This window comes from Geotrypetes seraphini, chromosome 1 (genome assembly GCF_902459505.1).
Source record: "Geotrypetes seraphini chromosome 1, aGeoSer1.1, whole genome shotgun sequence".
In the NCBI taxonomy this organism is placed as follows: Eukaryota; Metazoa; Chordata; class Amphibia; order Gymnophiona; family Dermophiidae; genus Geotrypetes; species Geotrypetes seraphini.
In genome coordinates this window covers 69495649-69520248 of record NC_047084.1, presented here as the reverse complement: position 1 = coordinate 69520248, position 24600 = coordinate 69495649, and the positions used below count along the sequence as shown (strand labels likewise).

The 24600-nt window shown below is 43.3% G+C and overlaps 1 protein-coding gene and 1 long non-coding RNA gene across 5 annotated transcripts in view; one reads left to right on the top strand and one right to left on the bottom strand.

The window, feature by feature from the left end:
- The window catches only part of NADK2 (NAD kinase 2, mitochondrial), a 94500-nt gene extending 72272 nt beyond the window's left edge, over positions 1 to 22228 (bottom strand). For 2 of the 4 annotated variants that reach the window (XM_033932808.1, XM_033932809.1), the window contains exon 1: positions 21795 to 22228. In XM_033932808.1, coding sequence (XP_033788699.1) covers positions 21795 to 22043 — 249 coding nt within the window. In that variant the 5' untranslated portion in view covers positions 22044 to 22228. The remainder of the gene's footprint in view (positions 1 to 21794) is intronic. The other 2 variants (XM_033932799.1, XM_033932803.1) reach the window with 2 other exon arrangements.
- Positions 22229 to 22380: 152 nt separating this feature from the next.
- The window catches only part of LOC117354816, a 99601-nt gene continuing 97381 nt past the window's right edge, over positions 22381 to 24600 (top strand). The window contains exon 1 of the long non-coding RNA XR_004538257.1: positions 22381 to 22608. This is a non-coding gene — a long non-coding RNA (uncharacterized LOC117354816). The remainder of the gene's footprint in view (positions 22609 to 24600) is intronic.

Sequence of the window (24600 nt, the reverse complement as noted above, 5' to 3'; positions counted from 1 at the left end):
TGAAAGCACCAGGACTCAACACCAAACCATGGTACAGGCTGTGGAAATAGACCGCTTCTAAGTCTGTAATAACGGTGGCAATGACCAAGTCCAAGTATCCTTTCTTTCTTAGATAAGCCCCCTCAAAGAGCCAAGCCATAAGACCAAATAGGATGGATTTTACATGAGAACCGACCCCCTAGCAGAGAATATCTGGCTCCACTGGCAGCCACAGAAGCTCATCCATCACCAGGCAAACCAAATTCACCAATAACAGCCTTTTTGGCCAATCTGGAGCGATGAGAATCATCTGACCTGGATGATGGCTAATTCTGAATAGAACCCTGCCGATCAGGGGTCAAGGTGGGAAAACATACAAAAGATCCTCTGTCGGCCAGGATTGAAGCAGAGTGTCCAGCCCCTCTGACCCATACTCCTGTCCTCTTCTGAAGGATCTGGGAACCTTGGCATTGGCACACATTGCCATCAGATCCAGAATCAAAATAACCCAGTCCATATCACCAGATGAAACTCAGGATAATTCCCACTCCACCAGATTTAGAGTGGTCCAACTGAGAAAATCTACCTATTGTTTCTGCAATGGTGAGCCACTGACACCACATAAATTCCATTCCACCCACTGAAAAAGAAGGGCGGGAGAGAGAAGAGTTGTGTGCTTTTGATGAGAAGGCTCTACTGGGAGGTAACAGCTGATTGGTGCCTACCCCAGAACAACTGTACAATGTCAGGGAAGGCATGGTATAAGAACGCTGTGCACAGTGCATGCTCATTGTGGCATGTCCAAAGGGGCATTACCTAAAGGGTATGCCCCTTGGAGCCTCGAGGAGCAACTCTGAATTATCTTCCAGGTCTGTCAGATTATATTATGGGTAAACAAAGCTAAAGTGCACAATGTTCCAACTTCTTCCCCAAAACTTTCAGGCCCTATGGATAAACATGCAACAGTGTTGTTAGGAATCACGCTTAATCTGTCATTGTCATTTCCAGAGCCCGGCTCCTCCCCGAGTCCAGGGGGTAGATGTACTCTACCTTAACCGATGGTTACTCAGCCCCAGCCTGAAGTGGCTGTAGAAAGTGTGGGAAACCCAGAATCCTTGGAGGGAAGATCCAAACTCTACTTGTCCTCACAATCTTTGCCATTACCTCATCCTGTTTCCTTTCCCAATTCTCAATCTGGGTCACCAGTTAAACAAATAGATTATGATATTTCTTTATTGGGGTATTTGGAAAGTTGTTACTAGAATGGAATCTATCTTAATAGAACTATGGAACAGTTGTGTTCCTTCACCAAGGTTACTGCAGATAAGATGGAAGAATTAGAAGTAAAGACTACTCAGTTGGGAAAATTGATAATTTCAATGGATACACAGAAAAAAAACCTTTCAAATTCTACTGGTGTGACTGCAATTAAATATAGTTTGCGCTATATAGAAGACGTGAAGCAATGGAATATTCTCTTAAGTATAAAAATCTCAGATTTTTGAGTTTTCCAGTAACTTATTTATCTCCTGAGATCTTAAGAAATATTTTTTCTGACATCTTGAATTTTCCAATATAAAGATTCTTCCCTTTGTGACCTCTCTTTCTAGATGTCACTCGTGCCACACAGTTGAGATGAAAGGCCTTTATGGCCTTGAAATCTCATCTAATGGCAACTAGTGGAACTTTTTTATTTGAAGTTTCCATGTAGATGTATGGCTCAAAAAACACACACAACTTCTTCCAGCACATCACAATTGGAAGATTGCGTTTCTCATAATCACTTTATCTTTATACATTTTTTGTTCTAGAGTAATCTGTAGCAGGGGAGGTGAGTTTTAATAGTAGATAATGAGGATTGTATTATCCTTTAAATTTCTTTTTTTTTCCCTTTCTTTGTAATGACCTCTTTCTCCCAAGATGTGGGCTTTATTGAAATTGTTTTCATTTAAATTATTTATGGGGCTTTTTCTTTTCATTAATAACAATGAATAATATAGGTGAACCCCCCACCCCCACCCACCCAATCTGTTGATATAAGCCACGACAATCACATTGTCTGACAAGTGAATTGGCTTGTCCCTGAAGTACATAGAAAGACAACTGGGCCAGCCACACCGCCTGCAATTCCAACCAACTGATAGACAACCCCAATCCCATCACACTACATACACCCTGCACACTGAAGTGTAAACAATGGGTACCCCAACCCAGAAGACTGGGCATCCATCATCACCACCAAGGTGGTGATGCCAAGGGTATCCCTTGACAAATATCGTCCGGAGTGAGAAACCATGACATGCTGGCTCTGGCCTCCGATGTCCAGCGCAGGCAGATGTTGTAATCCAGTGACACAGGGGACCACTGGGAGAGGGCCAAGCATTGCAACAGCCTTACGTGAGCACATGCCCACTTGATGCCAGACTGGCCTCCAGAGAAACTGCCAGCACACAAAAACTGTTATTTACTGCAGCTGATTCAGCCACCATAGGAGAAACCACAAAAATGGCTCAATGCTGCAACCCCCACCCCGGGAAGATGAGCTACATGCAAAGGGAAAGAAATTTGGTTCTGGTACAGGCTGGAAACTCCTTCAAAGACGTGCACAAGAACACCTGGTAGAGACGACTGTTTTTTGTTTTCTTTTTTGCAGGTTTACCCCCTGACTCTGCCAGAACCTGCTCCTTGTATTGTTAGAGGTTTGTTTGGTTTTTTTACCCTGGGATTTCTGGCTCTGTCATTCTCTTTTTTTATGTGAGGATGGAGTGCAGAGTAGGCAACAGCAAAATGAAGGGCTCGGGGAGGACACTCAGCTAGCTTAAACCCCAAGGCTCAAATGTGACAGAGAACCAACAAGGGAGCCCAGCAGACCAAGTCTGGAGCTTGGGAGAAGCCATTTACACACCTGCTGGAAATAGAGAATACCAAGTAATCACAAATCATGCCATCTGATGTCATGGATCACAAATTGGTGCTCTATCTCAATCTGCCTGTGGATAAAACTTAACCCATGCATCTGGATTCATCTACTGCTGTTGGCAGGGAAGTTCAGTTCATACAAAACCAATACTGTATTTTAAATGGACTTATCCCAATAGATCATAAAGCACCAGAGGACAACCCCTGCCATCATACACATCAGGTTATGTTAAAAACAAATACTAGCTTGCCTCTTTCAAGTACAGTAGTGCCTGTTTTGAAGTACCCCCTAGTCTGTCTGGCTTTCAAAATACACATATTCATTGTGTGGAATCCAGATTTTACTCTTGGGGAAATGTGCAAAATGTAATTGCTTTGCAACACAATATTTTAAAATTCTTAATTTGTCAAAGTTATACAATATATAACCACTGACCGAGTATAAATTAATATCGTATAAACTTTAACTTCAAATCAGCAAAACGGTTCAGAAGGCATTCGCAAGTCCAAAAATACTTCAACAACGAACAATTCAAACTCATAGTATAAGCGCTAATCCTAGGACTCTTGGACTACTGTAACATACTTTACCTGTCATGCCCTGCCAACATGCTAAAACAATTACAAACAGTCCAAAATACAGCCCTAAGACTAATATACTCGCTGAAAAAATACAACTATATTACCTCAGCTTTCCAAGACTCACACTGACTCCCAGTACAAGCACACATACAACACAAATTCTACTGCACCCTATTCAAACCCCTAAATGGAAATGGACCAAGCAATCTAAACAACTACCTAATCTGGAAAAACATATCCAGACCAAGAAGAACTCAAGCACACTTTACCCACCCCCCAATGCAAAGCAAAAAAAATATGACGGTCTACTAACCACCAGAGCAGCAAAAATAGACCACCACCTCTCAAATCTGCTGACCACGACGCCCAACTACAAAACATTCAGGAAAGAACTGAAAACCATACTCTTCAAGAAATTTGTCAAATGATCTAACCCAGTGTTCTTCAACCTTTTTACACCTATGGACCGGCGGGGGGAAAAAATTATTTTGTGGACCGGCAAACTACTAGGACTGAAATTTAAAAACCCCGTTTCTGCCCCGTCTCCGCGAGCTCGGTCCTCGCAAACCATCTGATCCCATCCGCACAAGCCTCAGTTATGATTTTATACTGAATGTATTTTATTAAAGTATAAAAAGAAACAATATTCTGTACAATTGTCATTTTATAAATACAAATAATACAGAGCAAGGATCAACAAAACCCCTGTCTCCCCTCCCCTTCACATATATCCCCTCTACTATCAAGAAAACTGAATAAGCCAAATTATTACAGAATGCTACACAGAAATATCATGCTAACAGAATACTGCAGTCACACATAGCAGGAATAGGGTTAGGGAAGTGCAACTAGGGCAACTGCCCCCCTGATCAGAGAGAGCCCTAAGCCACTGCCTGGACTTTGCAGTCCCCAGTTATGTCTAACACCAACTCTAGCAGGATATATATTTCAAATCTGATATATTCTAATCACAAAATAGAAATAAAATTATTTGTTTCTACCTTTTGTTGTCTCTGGTTTCTGCTTTCATCTTCTTTTCACTCTCTTCCTTCCAGCGTCTGCCCTCTCTGTCTCTTCAATCCAGCATCTGCCCCTTCCATCTACTGTCTGACCTCTCCCCCTTTCATATGGTATTTGTCTTCTTTCTATGCCCCCCTCCTCTTTCCATCCAGCCTATGCCCCTCTCTCCTTTTTACACGATTCATTCCAGCTTCACTGCTCTCTTCATTTTTATCTCTCCTACACCAGATCTAGCATCTTTGTCCCTCTCAATTTCTCTGCTGACCCCCCCTTCCCATCTCATTCCTGTCTCTCCCCTAACCCTCCTCTAATCTCTCTGCAAGCCGTTTCCTTCCTTTTTTCTTCTCCCTTCCCTCCTCCCCCTGTCCAGCAGTAACTCTCTTCCCTTTCCTTTCCCTCCTCCCCTCCCAGCAGCATCTCTCCTTCTCCCTCCCTCCAGGTCCAGTAGCAGCAGTCCCTTTTTTCCCCTTGCCCAGCAGCTTCCCAGACTCCTTTCCCTCCTCCCCTCCTAGCAGCATCTCTCCTTCTTCCTCTCCAGGTCCAGTAGCAGCTGTCCCTTTTTCCACTTGCCCAGCAGCTTCCCAGACTCCTTTCCCTCCTCCCCTCCCAGCAGCATCTCTCCTTCTCCCTCTCCAGGTCCAGTAGCAGCTGTCCCTTTTTTTTTTTTTCACCATGCCCAGCAGCTTTCTCCCCTCCCAGCAACTCTCTTTACTTGCCAGCGCTGCAATTCAGTAAGGCAGCCTCGGGTCCTTTGTTGGGTCGCACCGCCTCCGAGGAAAGCGGAAGTTGCATCATCAGAGGCGGCCCGACTCAGCAAAAGCTTCAAGGCTTCCTTCCTGAATTGCCGCGCTTGTAAGGAGAGCCGCTGGGAGGGGAGAAAGCACAGTCTGAGGCTCCCCATTATCTCTCGGGCCCTGCGCAACTACAGCTCCTCGATCTTGCCGGTCCTGCGTGGACCGGCAAGAAATTGAAGATGTTGATCTTGCTGGTCCTGTGCAGACCGGCAGGAATTTTCTGCCCGGTTGAAGAACTGTGATCTAACCAAACCGTATCGACCATTCCCAGATCCTGACACATACTATAGCTATCAACCTTGTAATCTGCCTGGGAATGGCCAGGCTAATTTCTTGTTGTAAACCACTTAGAACTGAAAGGTATTGGCGGGATAGAAGACATCAATGTAATGCAACGTAATATTTTGCATTTGAGTAAAATCTCTTGTGTTTCAAAGATTGGGAGGGCAGATTTCTCCCATGGGTACACTAATGGTGATCATAACTAGGGATTCTGATTTTAGTGATTTCACTTTAGTAAGCCATGGTGTCAACAGGGGAGCTCTGAGCTACAGGCAGTGCTGTCTTCTTGCAGCTGCCAATACTTGAACACAACACAGTGGTTACAAATACCATCCAGTTGAAAACATTTAGTGCAACCTGCAATTCATCTTGAGCTCCACAAATTAATTACTCATAAGGCAGGAGATTTCTCTTGCTCCTTCCCTCATCTCCTCTCAAACTAGGAAAGTTTGCTTCTACCCACCCCCATTCCATTTCACTAATAGTTGTCTCTTCTCCTCTGAGTACGAGTCACATGGTGCCCAGAATCCTGTGCTGCTCTCAAAGTTTCGTGACACTGAAAAGGCCTTCATATACCAGTGAAATCATATTCAGAGTTGCATGGTGTAGGTAAATTCTGTGCCTGATGTCAATGCCAATTTGCACAATATTCTCCTAGGAATAAGATTTTTATGCACATTCACTGTTGATACCAAGTGACTATAAGATACTCTAGGACTAATGAGAAATATTGCTCCAAACCAACACACATACTTCTCATCTCAGCTCACACTACAAAATGAGAGATGACGCCACCGCTGCTGGTTATCTATTCAATGCATTTCCAGACCCCTAGATCTGAAGTGGCTGTCCCCACCCTGCTAAAGTATGACAAGTATTTTTAACCCTAGGCTGATTGGGCAGATGGAGGTGGAGCCCTGCTGTTTTTACTGTTTTTATTTCTTATTACCTTAACACTAAAACATTTTCATTTATTTCTGCCCATAGTATGGTCTATTGTATAGATTACAAAAGAAAATAGCTTTAAAAAAACCCAAAAAAAACCCCACACCAGTGTGAATTCATATTTTATGAAATCTCTCTCAAAGAAATATAAAATCAGGCCTTGTAAGATATTCTTGCCAGGTTAAAATTCTTATTGAGCAGCAACTGCATCTCTTTGTTTTATAGTTTAATCTCCAGCATATTACCTCGTATGAATCTTGTATCAATGTTTACACCTAGCTATATAATATTTGAACAATCACATCTCATAATATATTGTGGGTGTTATATATTGATTAACAAATTTTCCACAGGTTCCACTTGTTCAATGTCTGGCTATTCACAAGACTGGTATCAAGAACTTTGTTTACTTGATTATAAATCCACAAATCCACAAGCTTGATTCCCTCTACTCCACTCAATAAAGGTGATGACTACCTGAGCAGATTGGAGCAGAGTATTTTAGTGAGAATGGAGCAGGTTAAACGAATGAGTATTTTAGCGAGAGTAACCTGTAACAGGTGTTATCAGAAAACCGCAGGCAGATATTCTCACATGTAGGCAACATCATCCACAAAGACCAGTACAGTGAAAAACTGTCACTTAAAAAAAAAAAAAACTGGCAAAGTCTCAAGTCTGCTGTTACCATACATGCACCATGCCTTCCTGCCTTATGTCGGCTTATGGGACCATCCGTTCAGTTAAAAAAAAAAAAAAAAAAAGCTAAGAAGCCAACTAGGGAGTGGGAGGGTTGTGAGAATATCTGCCTGCTGTCCTCAGATAACACCTGATACACCTGTGCTTTATCCCAGGACAAGCAGGCAGCATATTCTCACATGTGGGACTCCCCAGTTGCCTGGTGAAATCAATGAGTTGCAGGGAAATTGGCATCTGCCGGTAAATAGAGAAGAAATTTTGCAGAACTGCTTGGCTAAACTATCTTTTCTGGAATGATTCTCCAAACAATAGTGGGATGTGAAGGTGTGAATTGAGGACCAGGTGGCTGCTTTATAGATGTCCAATGGGAGTAGAATATAGATGGGCTACTGAAGTTGCCATTGCTCTTACTTTAAGTCCAGTTGACACGACCTTCCAGCGGCAGTTGGGTTTACAGGTGGCTTTTGCCAATAGAAAGTGTGTATTATATCATCTGCCTTCTGTTCCTTTCATTATCCTAAGTGTTTGTATTAGGAGTTAGCATTAAAGATTTATAATTCCGTTCTAAACCATTTCTGTTTGCACTTTTCTTTAAGTTGCCTCTTTGGATGGGAGAGCTGCTTTGGGTTAGTCCAGGTGTGGTTAGGGACCATTTGTTCAGATAGCAAAATCCTCCATTTTTCTTTAGAATCAGTTTCACAGGAGTGCAGTGGCCTCATCCACCCTCCCTTATTGTGAACTTGTTAGGTGCCATCAACTCGTGCTCGAATCCTAGTGACTTGATGAAAATCACAGATCTAAAAAGAAATCGGTTATGTGCTAGTCTGAAAAAGGTCCTCCGGCATCATCCCCATAGTTGTTTTCAGCATGTCCAGTCATCTGATTGCAGGTCGACCTCTTCGCCTGGTTCCTTCGATCTTCCCAAACATGATGTTCTTCTCTAGTGCTCTCTCTCTTACGTGGACCAGAGAAGCTAATTATTTTTCTTTTCCCTTTATATTTCAACCTTGTAACCCATTCTGAGCTCACTGGGGAGAACGGGATATAAAATGAATTAAATACATAAAATAGCAGTTATTTTTGTACAAAGGCTGTTGTGTTATTTGCAACTCAGATTTCGCATTTGAACATCCCGATATGTTGGATGAGCATTTGTCTAAAATATATTTCAATAATGTTACTATTCCATGGGGGGGGGGGGGGGGTGGAGGGTGGTCTCCCATCTGAGAGTCTTAAGAAGGATCAAAGATTATTTATCTCCAGAGGTTTTTGCTCTAATTGCGACAGTGTTTCCAATTCTTTATTATTTTAACTCATGATACCTTGGGTTGTCAAAACACACTATTCAGGCACTACAACTGTCTCAGAATGCTGCACTGAGATTAACTGCCAATGTGTCTACTGTAGATTTGATCATATTATACCTGTTCTTCATGCTTTACACTGGATGCCCCACACATGCACAAATTGAATTCAAGGTACTGTGATGGATCTATAAAGTACTGAATAATAACAGTCCCCCTGCATGAATGTCATGTTTACAGTGGTTAAAAGCAGGCCATCTCCCACGCCATCTTTAGCCTGGAGTCCTGAGATGACCACTGTATGGAAAATAAATCCTCTGTAGCCTCGTGCACAAGAAAGGCTCTCGATGGCCTCTTAGGGCTCCTTTTACTAAGGTACGCTAGCGTTTATAGCGCGTGCTGAAGATTAGTGCGCGTTAAACGAAAACTACTAATGAAAGCTCTATGGAGGCATTAGCGTCTAGCAGGCCATCTCCCACGCCATCTTTAGCCTGGAGTCCCGAGATGACCACTGTATGGAAAATAAATCCTCTGTAGCCTCGTGCACAAGGAAGGCTCTCGATGGCCTCTTAGGGCTCCTATTACTAAGGTGCACTAGCATTTATAGCGCATGCTGAAGATTAGTGCGCGCTAAACGAAAAATACTAACGAAAGCTCTATGGAGGTGTTAGCGTCTAGTGCGCACGGCATTGTAGTGCACGCTAAACGCGCGCTAAAACCACTATCGCACTTTAGTAAAAGGAACCTTTAATGTTAGCCATCTTGGGGTTCATCATCGCCTGAGCAGGCACCTCTGGGGTGTCAATATTGAGAACCTTCAGCACCTGAATGATGGAGAACAATTCCTCCTTGTGAAACATGCAAACTGTCATGGATTATCCACCAGGTCCAGCGGCAGCTCCTGCTCCTCCAACAGAGGGACTGAGACTGAAAAACCTTGAACTCCCTGTCCGAGAAGGGTCCAGGGATAAGGGGGAAGCAGTGGCTTCCCCAGCTATATCCTGCAATTTCCTGCACTTCACAGTGCCCTCTACAGGGGGGAGCAGCCATTGTAGACTAGGCCCCCTGCAAGATGGGGGCAATAGCCCATGTTTCCAGACCAGATGCCATCTCTTTAGTGGATCTCTGAGATGACTGGGCCTGGCAGAGGAGGAAGGCCAATTTAGTAACAAAACAAGCTCAAGGGAGAAGGGTTGCCTTCTCCCCAGTCCTTCCCGAGAATCCAGAAGCCCAGTCTCTCCAGAAATCAAGCTCTGCAGCAAGAATTGCCAGTCCTCTTACTCAGAGGGGGGAAAAATGACTCAAGTGAAGGAACTCCCGCAGCAATCAGCCACGGGAGAGGAATGTGCAGCACAGCCCAATGCACTAGAAATCAGATTTGATGCCAAACCAGCCTCTAGAGAAACTGCTTATTGCAGCCAGAACAGCGTTTAACTGATTCAGCCACTACAAGAGAAACCACAAAAATGGCCCAATGCTGGGGGGGGGAACCCTCCCCCCATGTGAGAAGATGAGCCATTTGCCCAGTATAGACTGGAAACTCTCTCAAAGACCTGCACAAGAACACCTGATAGGAACTACTTTGCTTTCTGTTTTGTTTGCAGATACTCACCCGAAGGGAAGAGTCCAGTCCCTGTTGTCACAGTGAAGGTTTAAAACCCCCTGACTCTGCCAGAGCCTGCTTCTTGTATTGTTGAGCGTTTTTTTTTTATCCTGGATTTTTTGACTGCCATTTCCTTTTTTTTTTTTTTCAATGCGAGGATGGAGTGCAGAATAGGCAGCAGCAAGAGGAAGGGAGGGCAGGATAGGGGAGGGCACCCAGCTATCTTAAACCCCCATGCTCAAAAGTGACAGAAAACCAACAAGAGAGCCCAGCAGAAGATTAAGGGCCAAATTCTCAAAAAATTTAAGGCGGTCGCTAAACTGGTTTCCGACAAGTTTAGCCTGCAGGCATTTTAATGGCAGATTATAAAAACGGATCATTTCAGTCTTTAGCGAGTTTTCTAGTAGTCTCCAACAATGCCATACATATGGGCTCTTACGCCCCGATTCTGAAAAGTGCCGTCCCGATTTTAGGCAGCTCTAAGCATCCTACAGCTGTCTAATCAACCAATCGGGATGCACATTTTTAAAAAAAATGCTCCCCAGGCAGGCCGCCTATATTGAAGGCGCCTCCGGGAGCCTAGGGAGGCCCGCAAGATGCCTAAGGGACTTAGGCAAACCTAGGCGGCCCTATGTATCTCCCTAATAGAGGAAGAGACGGTTAAAATGTAGGCCAGCAAAATGCTGGTCTACATTGTAAGTAGACGCGGCCGCTATACTTATCGCGGCAAGAGATCTCCCTGCCGCAATAAGTATTGTGGCCGCGGCCGCCTGTCCGATCACCGGCAGGAGGGTGCCGAACCACTCCTGCCGGAACCCCCCCCCCCAAACTCGTAATCGCCGGCAGGAGGGTGCCCAATTCCTCCTGCCAGAAAGCCAGACCCCCTCCGGACACCCCATGCTAACGACCTCCCCTCCACAACAAACCTCCCTCCCCCAACTAAACTTTAAATGTTGGTCGGCTGGACGGGTCTTGCTGCTGTTCAGCCGACACGCCCGCCTCGTCGAAATAAGATGGGCCCACCCCTTCCTGGCCCATCCCCGCTAAGTCTAAGGCCTGATTGGCCCAGGCGATCGGACAGGCAGCCGCTATACTTATCCCTTGCCGCAATAAGTGTAGCGGCCGCGTCTACTCATTAACCTGATTCTCTAACAGGCGTCTGTAACATGGACGCCGGTTACAGAATCGGGGTTAGTGTAGTGTATATACTAGTATTTTAGCCCATTACATTAACAAGTGCTAGAATATAATGTCTGTCTGTCTTTATTTCCGTCTCTCTCTCTCTGTCCTGCTGTTTTTCTTTCTGTCTGTCTCTCTCCCTGGCCCCCTTTGTCTGTCTGTCTTTTTGTGTCTCTCCCTGTCCCTTTCTTCTTTTCTTTCTGTCTCCCTTCCTCCCGCTGGTGGTAGAATATACGTCTGTCTTTCTTTCTCTCTCCCTCCCTGGCCCCCTTTGTCTGTCTGTCTTTCTGTCTCTCTCCCTGCCCCTGTCCCTGTGTCTTTCTTCCTATCTCCTTCCCTGTCCAGCAGCCGCAGCATTCCCTCTCCCTCCATTTACTGCGAGAGGAGTCTGCACGGACCTAACAGCCTGAGTCCCCAGCAGTGTAACTTCCCGGCGGCTCCTCTCATGATCGCCGCCATCTCTGACGCAGGAGCGGCTTGTGAGAGGAGCCGCTGCAGCGTCTTTGAAGTTAAAAAAGAAACTTCAGCCCAGCTCCGTGCTCGGCCGCCGCGGCCTGCAGCCACCGAGGCCTACAGCTGCCGTGGCCTGCAGCCGCCGACAGCTGCTGTGACCGACATCCGCCTTGAAGAAAGACAGAGAGAGATTCGCGCGCATGCGCACTCCTACCTGCGGTGCCCTACAGCGCACGGAAAACGGAACACGCAAAACTTCAGAGAGGTAACCTTATCGGGACGGGCTGACTGAAAAATGAGAATGGAAATGATGCCCCGGAACGCCTAATATATTCCAATCCCACCAGAAATGACACAAATGTGCCGGAAATGACGGAACCCCAACCAGGAATTAATAATATACCCACGCCGGAGGTGTTACGTAAGCAAACATTCAATTTCATGATTTAAACCATGCGGGGTCAAAGTTTGCCATTCAAAAATAAAACGCTGTTCTCTCCGGATCAAAGACCCCGAGAGATCTCCCTCCGAGTCTCTGATCTGGATGAGAACAGTGTACTTAAGTTCATCAATAGAATGTAATTTCTCTATCCAGTAGGCTGCAAGGGGGGCGGACATCCTATGATTTTTCAGTCAGCCCGTCCCGATAAGGTTACCTCTCTGAAGTTTTGCGCTACTAACAGGTATTTATATATAGTTTTGAGATAGAGAATTAAATTGCTTAACCTACATGGGAGATAATTTAATTTCCTGAGATCCTAAATAGTGGGTTATTCTGCTTTCAGATAGGATTTTTTCTAATAGTTATTTTTGTTTTGGATCACTAGTGTCCTTCCCCGAAGAAGACTTGAAACTCGAGTCGGGGGGACAGGGTCATTAGAGTGAATTTTTCTTCAATCAACACAATATTTGGTTTTTATTGCACTTGTCACTTTATAAACCTCTGAGGTTCCACAACAGCGATACTCCATCCGATTCAGATAAGTACCTGGTGTATTTATTGTGTTAAATTGTTTGGATGGTATATGGGGACAGTGAAAAACTATGATGGTCCCCCATTGAACCTCAGGTGGTGTTGTTACACTATTTTCATGGGTTCAGGGTCTGAGTTTTTCACATAAATATTTAATTTGAAAAGTTTTTAAATTTAAGCTGTGATTATTGATGGTATATATCATGATAAAATTCTACATTAAAAACAAAATTACAAGATTTACCTGAATTACAGTAGGTTTTAGGAAGGAAAGGCATGTTTTATGCGCACTTGTTAAAAGCCAATGTTCGTGAGCTGCTCATGTTATATTTCAATATGAATGGTGGTTCATATCTTCGTGCTTCGTGGTTCATCACTTCTACACAGAAATGCTGGGATTGTTTTTGCGAAATGAACAGCTTTTGCGACCGTTACAGCCACGTGTATCGCACACATATGACGTAAACATATATTATGCTCAAACAAGGCACATGCTTATTGCATTGCTTTTCCCGGCACATGTGCACATTCACTCCTCTTTCCTTGTGTATTCTGCGCATGTGCCAATCACTATCACCAGTGACTCAATGCATGTAAATTTAGCGAATCTTTGCTACTATCCGCCAACCTCATTTGCATGAATGATTTTTTGAGAATGACTCACGTTTTTTGAAACTGCTACAAGAACGCCTGTGACAGTGCCACGTCGTTTTTTTTAAGCAAATTTTTAAGAATCTGGCACTAAGTCAGAAGAATGTATTTCCTTAATTACTCCCGAGACTTAGATTACCGGTACTCCTGAGACTATCACCTCTTAACTTCATCCTAGGCCCTCTCCTTCTGGAGTTTTCTTTAATGCCATGGAGATATTTAAATGTCTTATCATATCCCCTCTCTCCTGTCTTTCTTCTAGAGTATACAAATTAAGGTCTCTAAGTCTGTCCCCATACGATTTATGACAACTGACCAGTTTTGTAGTAGGCCTCTGGACCAACTCCATCCTATTTATATATTTTTGAAAGTGTGGTCTCCAAAATGGTACAGTATTCCAAATGGGGTGTCAGACTTATACAAAGGCAATATCACCTCCTTTTGCCTACTGGCCATTCCTCTCCTTATGCACTCACGCATTTCCGATGTTTGTGAGCTGGCTTTCATCAATGCTTTTTCTACCTGTTTTGCCACCCTGAGATCATCAGTGGTATCATTCCTCACGCTCTTGAGGTCTGATGAAATGGTGGATGTTGGAAGTTAAATCATTTCAATTTATGAAACTTTTAATTCTTCGTCAATGATTTCTATTCAAGCACTGAATTGTGGGACATAGCGAGTAATACATTTTTTAAATAAAGGTGCAATTTTGTGGAATGCTTTACTTCTAGATTCTGTTTAAAAGTGTTTACCAGTAGTTTGTATCACAGTATATTTTTTAGGTGTAATATGTATATGTGAAACATTTATGCTTTTGCTATGTAATTATATGGATGCAGCAGGTTATAAATTTTTAAAATAAATACAGTTCATAAATAGAAAAAGTACTTATAAAAAAAGGTACATATCTTTTTTCAGATATTTGGAAGCAGCAAAACTAGAGTACATGAACTGAAGTTGCAGGCTCGTAAACTTAGGATCATTATCAGAAAACACTTTCATGGAGATGGTGAATGCCTGAGAAACCCTACCAGTGGAGGCAATGGTGACAAAAACAGTAATGAAATTTGAAAGTATGTGGGTTAATAGGAAGGGTCTCTATGTAGAAAGAAGATGGAATCAAAACAAAACTTAAAATAACCATCACATTTTAAAAATGCCTTGATCAGCAGGTCAACTCTAAACATAAGCAGTGCCTCTGCTGGGTCAGACCAGAGGTCCATCATGCCCAGCAGTCCACTCACGTAGCGGCCCATCAGGTCCAGGACCTGTATAGTATTCCTCTATCTATACCCTTCTATTCCCTTTTCCTTCAGGAAATCATCTAATCCCTTCTTGAACTTCAATACCGTACCTTGTCCTATCACGCCCTCTGGAAGCGCATTCCAGGTGTCCACCACTCGTTGGGTGAAGAAGAACTTCTTAGCATTGGTTCTGAATCTGTCCCCTTTTAATTTTGCCGAATGCCCTCTCATTCTTGTAGATTTCAAAAGTTTGAAGAATCTGTCCCTCTCCGCCCTTCATGATCTGGCCACTTTGTTGGGCAGATCAGACGGACCATACAAGGTCTTTATCTACTGTAATTTACAATGTTAATCCTCAGAGATGCAGAATTCGGTGTTAAGAGGTATCAGTAGCAGGGCTGCCTGGCAACATATCTTAAATCATAGAGGAAAACCCAAAAGGAAAAAAAATCTTACAGTAGCATTTAACTGGGGGGGGGGCTAATTACCTCAAAATTGTCTTGAGAAAATAGATGCAAAAAAATAAAATCAAAATTTTCATGCATAAGTGCGAGTGTGTGGTGCAGTGGTTAGAGCTACACCCTTGGCACCCTGAGGTTGTGGGTTCAGATCCCGCACTGCTCCTTGTGACCCTGGGCAAGTCACTTAATACCCATTGCCCCAGGTACATTAGATAGAGTGGGAGCTCCATAGAATTGTAGGATATGCAGAATATAAATTATTCAAAAGAAAGAATAAGTGCTGTTCAAAATACTCTTAGGAAGCTCAGACAAGATGCATTCCATGCATTAGCAAAAGGATAAATAATACTAACTGGCATGGTTAAATGGTGAGGTGAAAGGGGCTGGTTAGGCCAAAAGGATGCCTTTGCTAAAGAGAAAGTAGATCCAAATGAAGAAAAAATATATGTACTGGAAAGTTAGACAAGGTGCAGACCAACCCACCCCCCACCACCACATATACACACACACACACACACACACACAAAAAAAAAAAAGGTAAAAATACTGATTAAAAATTGTATGTTATTAAAAGGCTGTGGAGTTGAAATTATAAAGGCAGAGTTGGAAGTAATTTTGGGTGGAGTTGGAGTTACTAAAAGTGTACCAAATAATCCTGGCATCAAAATAAAAACATACAGTGTTATAATATACTCAACATATATAAATCACTGAAGAAGTTTCAAATTATGATCCTTGCTGAGCTTCCAGAGTGAACATGTGGCAAAGAATCTCATGCAGGCTCTACAAGCAGAGGGATGGTCATTGGTCCGGAAATCGAAAGCACAGCAGGGAAATGATCCAAGCTGGTGGTCAATAAGGAGTCACACATTGAAGATGAGTTAAACCTACCAAGGACAGGAGTCTCACCTGTAGAGAAGTGGGAAGCAGTGAAGGGATGGGTGAGCTAAATCTGCATATAACAGCAACTAGGGGAAGTGTAGGGTCAAGGGAAAATGAGGAGCAGAATAGGCTAAAAAAGATTTAGGGAGTGGAGCAGGAAGAGAGCTAATAAGTTCCCTGCCCCCAAATATAAAACACAGGCCAGTGGAAAAGGAGAAAAAAAATTAAAATGCAGATTGAGGGGGAAAGAAAAAGGAGGCATTAGAAAAAAAAATATATATATAGGGGATGTGATAAAAAAATTGAAGGAAAAGAGTGTGGTATAGATCAGTGGTTCCCAACCCTATCCTGGAGGACCCCCCAGGCCAGTCGGGTTTTCAGGATAACCCTAATGAATATACATGGAGCAGATTTCCATTATATGTAGATCTCTCCAATACATATTCATTAGGGCTATCTTTATTGTAACCCACCTGCACCCCATGTACTGACAAAACATATCTTTATTGTTACCCATGTACTGACTAAATGTATCTTTATGGTAACCCACCTGTATCCCTTACACTGACAAAATGCACCTTGATAGTAAACCACTTATATTGTAACCCACTTGTATCCCATGTACTGACAAAATGAATCTTTAATGTAAACCACTTGTATCCCATGTACTGACAAAATATATCTTTACTGTAACTTGTATCCCATGTACGGACAAAATGAATCTTTAATGTAAACCACTTGCATCCCATGTACTGACTAAATGTATCTTTATTGTAAACCGTTTCTATCCCATGTACTGTCAAATGTATCTTTATTGTAAACCGCTTCAAAATTCACAGTATAGCGGTATATAAGAAATAAATTATTATTATTATTATCCTGAAAACCCAACTGGCCTAGGGGTCCTCCAGGACAGGGTTGGGAACCACTGGTATAGATGATGGCCTGACAGACTGGTTGTAACAAGTGTGGCCTGACGGACTGGTTGTAACAAAGTACTTTAGATGACGCGTCTGTCTATCTGTCGCTGACAAGCTGCAAGAGAGAAATGTGGCAAGACCCTAGCTTTTGATTTGTCCACATTACATGTCCTACTCTTGACATTTAGATACAGGCTTTGCCATTCACTACCAGATGCATTTTGTTTTCCTTTGCTGGGTGAGGGGAAATTTGTTGCCAGTTCTGAACCTTTAATCATTTTCAAATTTGACTCCTATGCATGGGACTCAGACCCTGAGCTCCAGAGGTTATATAGCAACCAGATTTGAATAATCAGACCTCGAATCAAAGAAACAGATTTTATATGCTACATGGACAGGCTCTTCTGAAATCAGTTAAACAAGGTCAGAAGAAATCATATTTTGATGTTTCCTAACAACTTTTCTCAACAATAACCCAAAAAGTAAGAGGGCTGTGTAGATTATTATTTTCAACCCAAGTCACAGCATGATTTTATTAGCAGATCCACTTATCTAAAATCAAAGGTTTGATACACACTGAAGTGCTTAAGGAACTGCCAAGCACAGAGAAATACCTTCATTATATAACTTGGGCCCAAATTAAACTTTGGGTTCACCTTTAAAAGGCTTATTATTTTTTTCCTATTTTTCCTGTCAACTCCTTTTTGCCAAGGTGGCAAAGTTAGTTTGTTCACATAGGAAGAAAACCTTAATGCTCTATGCTTTTGTATTTAAGATTACCCGATTGTTCATATTAATGTGTACAGTAAAGTTCACCACTGAAACCACCGTATTTACAGTACCTCTCACTAGCAGCAATGCAGTTGGATGAATCCTGTCCAGCTTAAAGTAGGGGGTGGGCAACGAGGGCCGCAATCCAGTCAGGTTCTCAGGATTTCCCCAATGAATATGCATGAGATCTATTTACATACAATGGAAGCAGTGCATGCAAATAGATCTCTTGTATATTCGTTGGGAAAATCCCGAGAACCCAACTGGATTGCAGCCCTCAAGGACCAAAGTTACCAAACCCTGAGGGAACACTGACATGCGCCTACTCTCGCAGTGAGATTTGGGAGGTATTGCCACTACAGAGGTGACAACCCACTTCTGCACAAAGTTTTTCTGGCATGGATACTTGGAAGGATGAAACAGGACTTCCGATACCTGTTGCAGAGCTGGGCAACAGAGGGTATAGAATACCCAACATGTACATCAGAAATAAGTTAATAAAATTTTTTTAACTTATTGAATGCTTCTTAAACTGTTACATCTTGTGGTAGTTTTGGTACATGAATGAAAGCTGGGAGGTTTTTGTTTTTTTTTAAAGAATAAAAGTCAGTTTCTACACTTTGTTTATTTGGTTTTCTAGACAGTCCTTCCAAAAATGCTCAGAATGGGTAGCATAGATACATCCATATTTAAATTAATAAATACGTATTATATCATCATAACATCAACAAACACCCCCTCTTTTACTAAAGCATATTTAGTGCGTGCTAAACGCTAACGCATCCATAGAATATAATGGACTTGTTAGCATTTAGCGTGCGCTAAATCGGCTAGAGCGGTGGTTCCCAACCCAGTCCTAGAGGACCACCAGGCCAATCGGGTTTTCAGGATAGCCCTAATGAATATGGAGCAGATCTCTCACTTCCATTATATCCAAATCTCTCCCGCTTTCCGTGCGCTGTAGGGGCCCGCAGGTAGGAGTGCGCATATGCGCAGCAGTGCAGAGCCTGTCGGCCGTGGCGGCTCTTGCTGTCTGAAGGATGTGAACTGGCCAGGGTGACATCAGCGGGGGCCGGAATGGACTTTATTTCCTGCCTCCCAGGCTTCTCCTCCTGCTCCAGCTGGGCCCGCGTAAAAAAACCAAAAACCCTCAGAGCTCGCTTCGGGTCCGGCAAGGGCTGCGGGTCCCGAAACCTTCCGATTCAAGCAGCGTCTGCAGCACTCGACACACGCTGCTTCGGGGCCTTCTGCTGCCCTGATTTGCTAGGCAGTAAAAGGCCCCGAAGCAGCAGTGTGTCGAGTGCTGCAGATGCTGCTGGAATCGGAAGGTTTGTTGGGACCGCGGGAAGGGAAGGGGGGGCGGTAAGGGACTAAGGGAGCCGACCAGACTGTGGGAAGAGAAAGGGGGGTAGGGGAAATGCTGCTGCTGCACAGGGAAGTGGTGTGGGGGGAGGGAAATGGAGGGTGAGGGAATGCTGCTGTGGCTGCTGCACAGGGAAGTGGTGGGAGAGAAATGCTGCTGCATAGGAGGCAGGGAGAGAGACAGATAGATAGAAAGAAAAGAAGAGACACAGAAAGACAGACAGAAAAAGGGGGCCAGGGAGAGAGATACAGACAGCGGGAGGGAGAGAGAGACAGACAAAGACAGACAGACATATATTCTAGCACCCGTTAATATAACGGGCTAAAATACTAGTTTCTTTAGATTACTCCTGAGCCTATCACCACTTAACTTCATCCCATGGCCTCTCACTCTGGAGTTTCCTCTCAATTGAAAGAGATGCCTCATGCATATTTATGGCTCATAGGTATCTAAATGTCTATCATATCTTCCCTCTCCTGCCTTTCCTCCAAAAGTATACATATTGAGATCTTCAAGCCTGTATCCGTAGGCCTTAGGAAGAAGAACATTTTAGTAGCCTTCCTCCGACTCCATCCTGTTTACGGTATATCTTTTTGAAAGTGCAGTCTCCAGAGTTGTACACAATATTCTAAATGAGGTCTCAACCGAGTATTACACAGGGGCATCAATACCCCCCTTTTTTTTCCTACTAGCCATTCCTCTCCCTAGTACACACCCAAGTATACTTCTAGTTTTTGTTGTCACCTTTTCAACCTGTTGGGCTACCTTAAGATTATCACATATCATCACGCTCAAGTCCTGCTCCTCTTTTGTGCATAAAAGTTCTTCACTCCCTAAATTGTGCTGTTTCCTTAGGTTTTTACAGCCCAAATGCATGACTTTGCATTTCTTGGCATTAAATCTTAGCTGCCAAATTTCAGACCATTCCTCAAGCTTCACTAGGTCCTTCTTACCAGTAATATCACTTACAAAAATGTTAAAAAGAAAATACCCAAGAACTGAACCTTGAAGCACACCACTGATAACATCCCTTTCCTCAGAATGATTCATTGACTGCTAACTACCCTGTCGCCTTCCACTCAACCAGTTTCTGACCCAGTCTGTCACTTTGGGGTCCATACAGAGGACACTCAGTTTATTTATTAGATGCTTGTGTGGAAAACTGGCAAAGGCTTCGCTAAAATCTAAATAAAAACACATCTAGCACACTCCATCTATCCATTTCTCTGGTCACCCAGTCAAAGAAATTGATCAGATTTGTTTGACAAGACATGCCTCTAGTGAATCCATGTTGCCTCAAATCCTGTAATCCACTGGATTCCAGAAACTTCACTACTGCCCCTTTTAAAAGTGTTTTCATTAATTTACTTACCACAGAAGTCAGACTTAAAGGCCTGTAGTTCCCTAATTCTTCCTTACTTCCACTTTTGTGGAGAGGGATCAATCAATCATATCAGCCCTTCTCTATTCCTCCAGTACCAATCCCCATCTGTCTTAGTTGTAACATCTTGAAAGATTTCTACTGTGCAGCAAATAATTTTGTACATCCAAATAACCATCAAAATAGACAACTTACAATAATCATAGCAGAAGAAAAGTACAAGATCTCATCCTGTCCATATCTACTCGGTTAATTATTGCAGAGAATAATTTTCAAAAGGTACTTATTTACATATATATAGATTTTAGGTGCATAAATGTGCTTTAAAAAATTGCCCCACATATATAACCTATATGAAGGAAGTACTCCTAGAAGAATTGATGGTGCAGGCTACATAGACACACACACTTCTGGATTTCCAAAAGCATATGCACATTTTCAAGGAAACTTACTTTACAACAAGTGCAGTTTTGTGAAAGTACTTTTACCGAATCAGTTTTTAAAGAGAAACTGTTCTTTCTCAAAGCTAATGTAAAGTCCGAAAGCAACAGCATCTACACACAAATAGCTACTGGTTTGAAAGCTGTCCCTTTAAATGACTGTACCTTCTGTGGTCCACTCTCACTGAAACTATGAAGCACTCTAATCACCTTCTCTCAACTGATATTCCACCTAATTAGAATTTTAAAAGTAGAATATTCTGGGCAGATTATGCATACATTTTAGTCCATTCTTGCAAAAGACCTAAAAGAGCCTGCAGCTGTCACGTGTTTTGCAGCCTAACTTGTGCAATGGACAACAACAAAGAAAACAATTTTCTCTTTATATGACATTCATTTATATGAGTTCTGAAATGCAAAAGGATATGGCCTCCCAATTTTTACGGTCTATCACATCTTGCTTGGAATATTCTTCATGTCCCAGACCCCTCTCAGATCAGAATGATTCCTTCCTAACGCAGTTTTAAGACAATCCTCACATTTTGCGAAAAGAGCAGAAAATAGAGTCAGGCTAGCTTTCTTGCACCTCCCCTCCCCTCCCCTCCCTCCACCCCACCCCCCATATTGATTTGGGGGTTCACGGAGTTCACTGGGCTACTATAGCACGCTTCCTAGTTTTCAAGCCCCTCTACAAGTTAATATTCAGTTAGTCCAAAAACGATTCCACCATTAATTTGATTCTCCCGTTCAATACTGTACTTAACCACTGTAGAGATACACCGCACGAATGATAAACGTTCGGCAAATCCCTAAACCCCATCGATCATATTCACTGGAAAAGCAAAGCAGAGCCTCCCTGTCAGAGTTCACCAAAACAATTTCCCACTTTTCTTTTCTTTTTTTTTTCTACCAATGCATTCTAGTCTATTGCAAGCCCCCGGTCCTAACTCACCAGCTCCTTCAGCTCCTCCTCCGACAGCCCCGCGTACCGGTATCGCTGCTGTTCAAACTCATAGCGAGTGGTTTTGGCCACCACGGCCACTCTGGAGGGCCGGAACGGGACCACCCGGGACTGCTCCCGGAGGGTCGTAAAGCACCGGGCAACGGAAGGGGGCAGCGAGGGGGGCCGGAGCACGGCGGCGGCGGCGGCTGCCGCCACTGCAGTGCATTTACAGCACAGCAGCCGTCGGTACGAGCTCATGGTCTTGGGGAGGGGTGGAGAGGGAAGGAAAAAGGGCAGCCAGGGAACGGAGGAGACATACACCGCACGCGCCCTCCACTAACTCAGACACACTTCCTTCTACAACCACTGCCCCCCCCTCCCCTGCGTGCTTGCGTCCATCACGGCGTAGCTCGAAGGTACCGCCTGAAAAGTGAGCGTTTTCCAATAGGAAGCGAGGAGAAGAAGGCGGGAGAAAGGGACGAAGGCGGTACTTGGCCGGGGGCGGGGCCTGAGAGGGGCGGGGACCCCTTTGAAGCAGGATCTTCTGTGTAGTATGGCGCGGATTTGGTTTATTAGTGATATATGGATGGGCGTGGTGGGGATAACATGTTTTCCTAAACCGATTCAGGCTCAGATAACTTTATTAGCATGCCAAATGCACGTGTGCCGCTTAAGTAATAATGAATTAAAATAAAAAGTGGGAGTATATTAGTTAATGTAATTACCTATATCGCTTCATTCTCCACAGTGGACAAAGCGGAATGCATCCTAAGTGAGAGGGATTGCCCCCGACTGCCTAAAAGAGTTGGCCGTCCTACTCCAGGTGCCTCCAACAGATATGTCGCCATAAGGCTTTTCCATTTAAAATTCCCAGTATGCAACAATATAAAATATACCAAGCAGATTTATTTCATTTTTATACTGTTTCCCAAGGGAGCTCAGAACTCTTACATTAATTTATGCAGGTATTCAAACATTTTTCCCCAATTTATCTAATGTACCTGAGGTATTGGGGGGATTAGGTGACTTGCCCAGGGTCACAGGGAGCAGTGTGGGTTTCAACCCACAACCTCAGGGTGGTTACAGTTACAATCTCAGGGTGGTGACAGTGGTGTAGTAAGGGGGGGGTGCCCCCCCCCCACTCCTTCCTGACTCCTTTGCCGCACATGTGAGCCTATTCCCTTCCCTCTTTAATTTTCCAGGCGCGAGTAACATCACAAGCTTGCTGCTCAAGACGCGGGCAGCAAGTTTGTGATGCTACCGGTGCCAAGAAAATTAAAGAGGTATGGGGAAGGTAAGGGGGGTGCACACGTGGCAGGGGGGGTTGGGAAGGAGCAGGGGTGGCAGAGAAGAGAGCAGGGAGGGGCACCACCGCCCCGGGCGTCAATCACCCTCGCTACGCCACTGAGTGGTGAGACTGTAGCTTTAACCACTGCGCTATATTCATCCCCACTTACCTTATCCATCCAATATCAATTTAGCAAAATGCTGGAACCAACTACCATTTACACTACAATCTTGAGACACCACTATCTCAGGTTCAGCAACCTTTTTAAAACATTTCTATACCAAGAAAGGGAGCCAAACCTGAAATAACTGAAATGGGAACTATAAAAGACCATTCCTAAACTGTCTAATGCAACTCCTGGGACAAAACAAAGCCAATGATGACCTACCTGTAATTGTAACTACCGTGTTTCTCTGAAAACAAACCTTAGCATGATTTTCGGGGTAGGTCTTAATATAAGCCCTACCCCAAAAATAAGCCCTAGTTGAAGCGCGGAAGAAGGCCGCAAAGCAGCCTGTCTAGATTGCTGCTAATGCTGACAGTTGGAACAAGGTACAGTATTTTGGTCTCGCGATCGGCAGGATATGGATGGAGGGAGAAATGTAAGGGTCAGCGGGGGGTGCATGGCAGTTGGCAGGAGGAAGATAGCAGGATTGATCAAGCACATATTTTTGAGCTATGGTACCGTAGTAAGGTGCTACCATATGTAGCTCATGTTTTGTCAGTTTTTGTATAATAAATCTATGTTTGTGGAAGGAAAAAAAAAACCTATCTAAATACAGTCTTTCTAATTTTACTCAGAAGTGTGCTAAATGTAGCACTGTTAATGAAGCAGATTGTGCTCTTTAGTCTCATTGAGGTTACAGCTTTAGCAGATAAGCTGTTTGTTTTGAGAAGCACCTGACAATTTTTCATTGTTCAGGTTTTTAATTTGCCTTTGAAATGGCTGCTGAAATACCGTGTTTCCCCGAAAATAAAACCTAGTGCGTTTTTGGGCCCAAAATTAATATAAGACAGTGTCTTATTTTTGTGGAAACACGGTATATATTTGAAACTGTGAACTAACTGTATTAATAGTTGTACCTGTACTAGCATCCTTATTGAATGTCCAACATCTGTCCATTGTAACTTCCTGGGTAACTGACCTGACATTTTGTAATATAATCCGACCTTGAATTGAATAGCTAAAGGTGGAATAGAAAACCTGATTAACTTAGCATAAAACATAACATATAATGAATACAATTCAAACAGAAGCAACATAAAACCAAAATATGTACATAAAACTAAATCAAAATAAATAGCAAACACCAAAATAAAAGAAAAAAATAATCACTAAAAAAGCCTGTTTTTCAAACAGCCAGGTCTTCAAATCTGTCATCACTTTAGCTTCCATAGAAGGCTATTCCATAAACTAGGAATTACTCAGAAAAACTTCCATGCTGTAATATAACTAGCTGTAGAAATCCTATAGGTTTATGTAAAATTCAAAATTGACAGGAGCTTTTCCTTCAAGCAGTTAGGCCC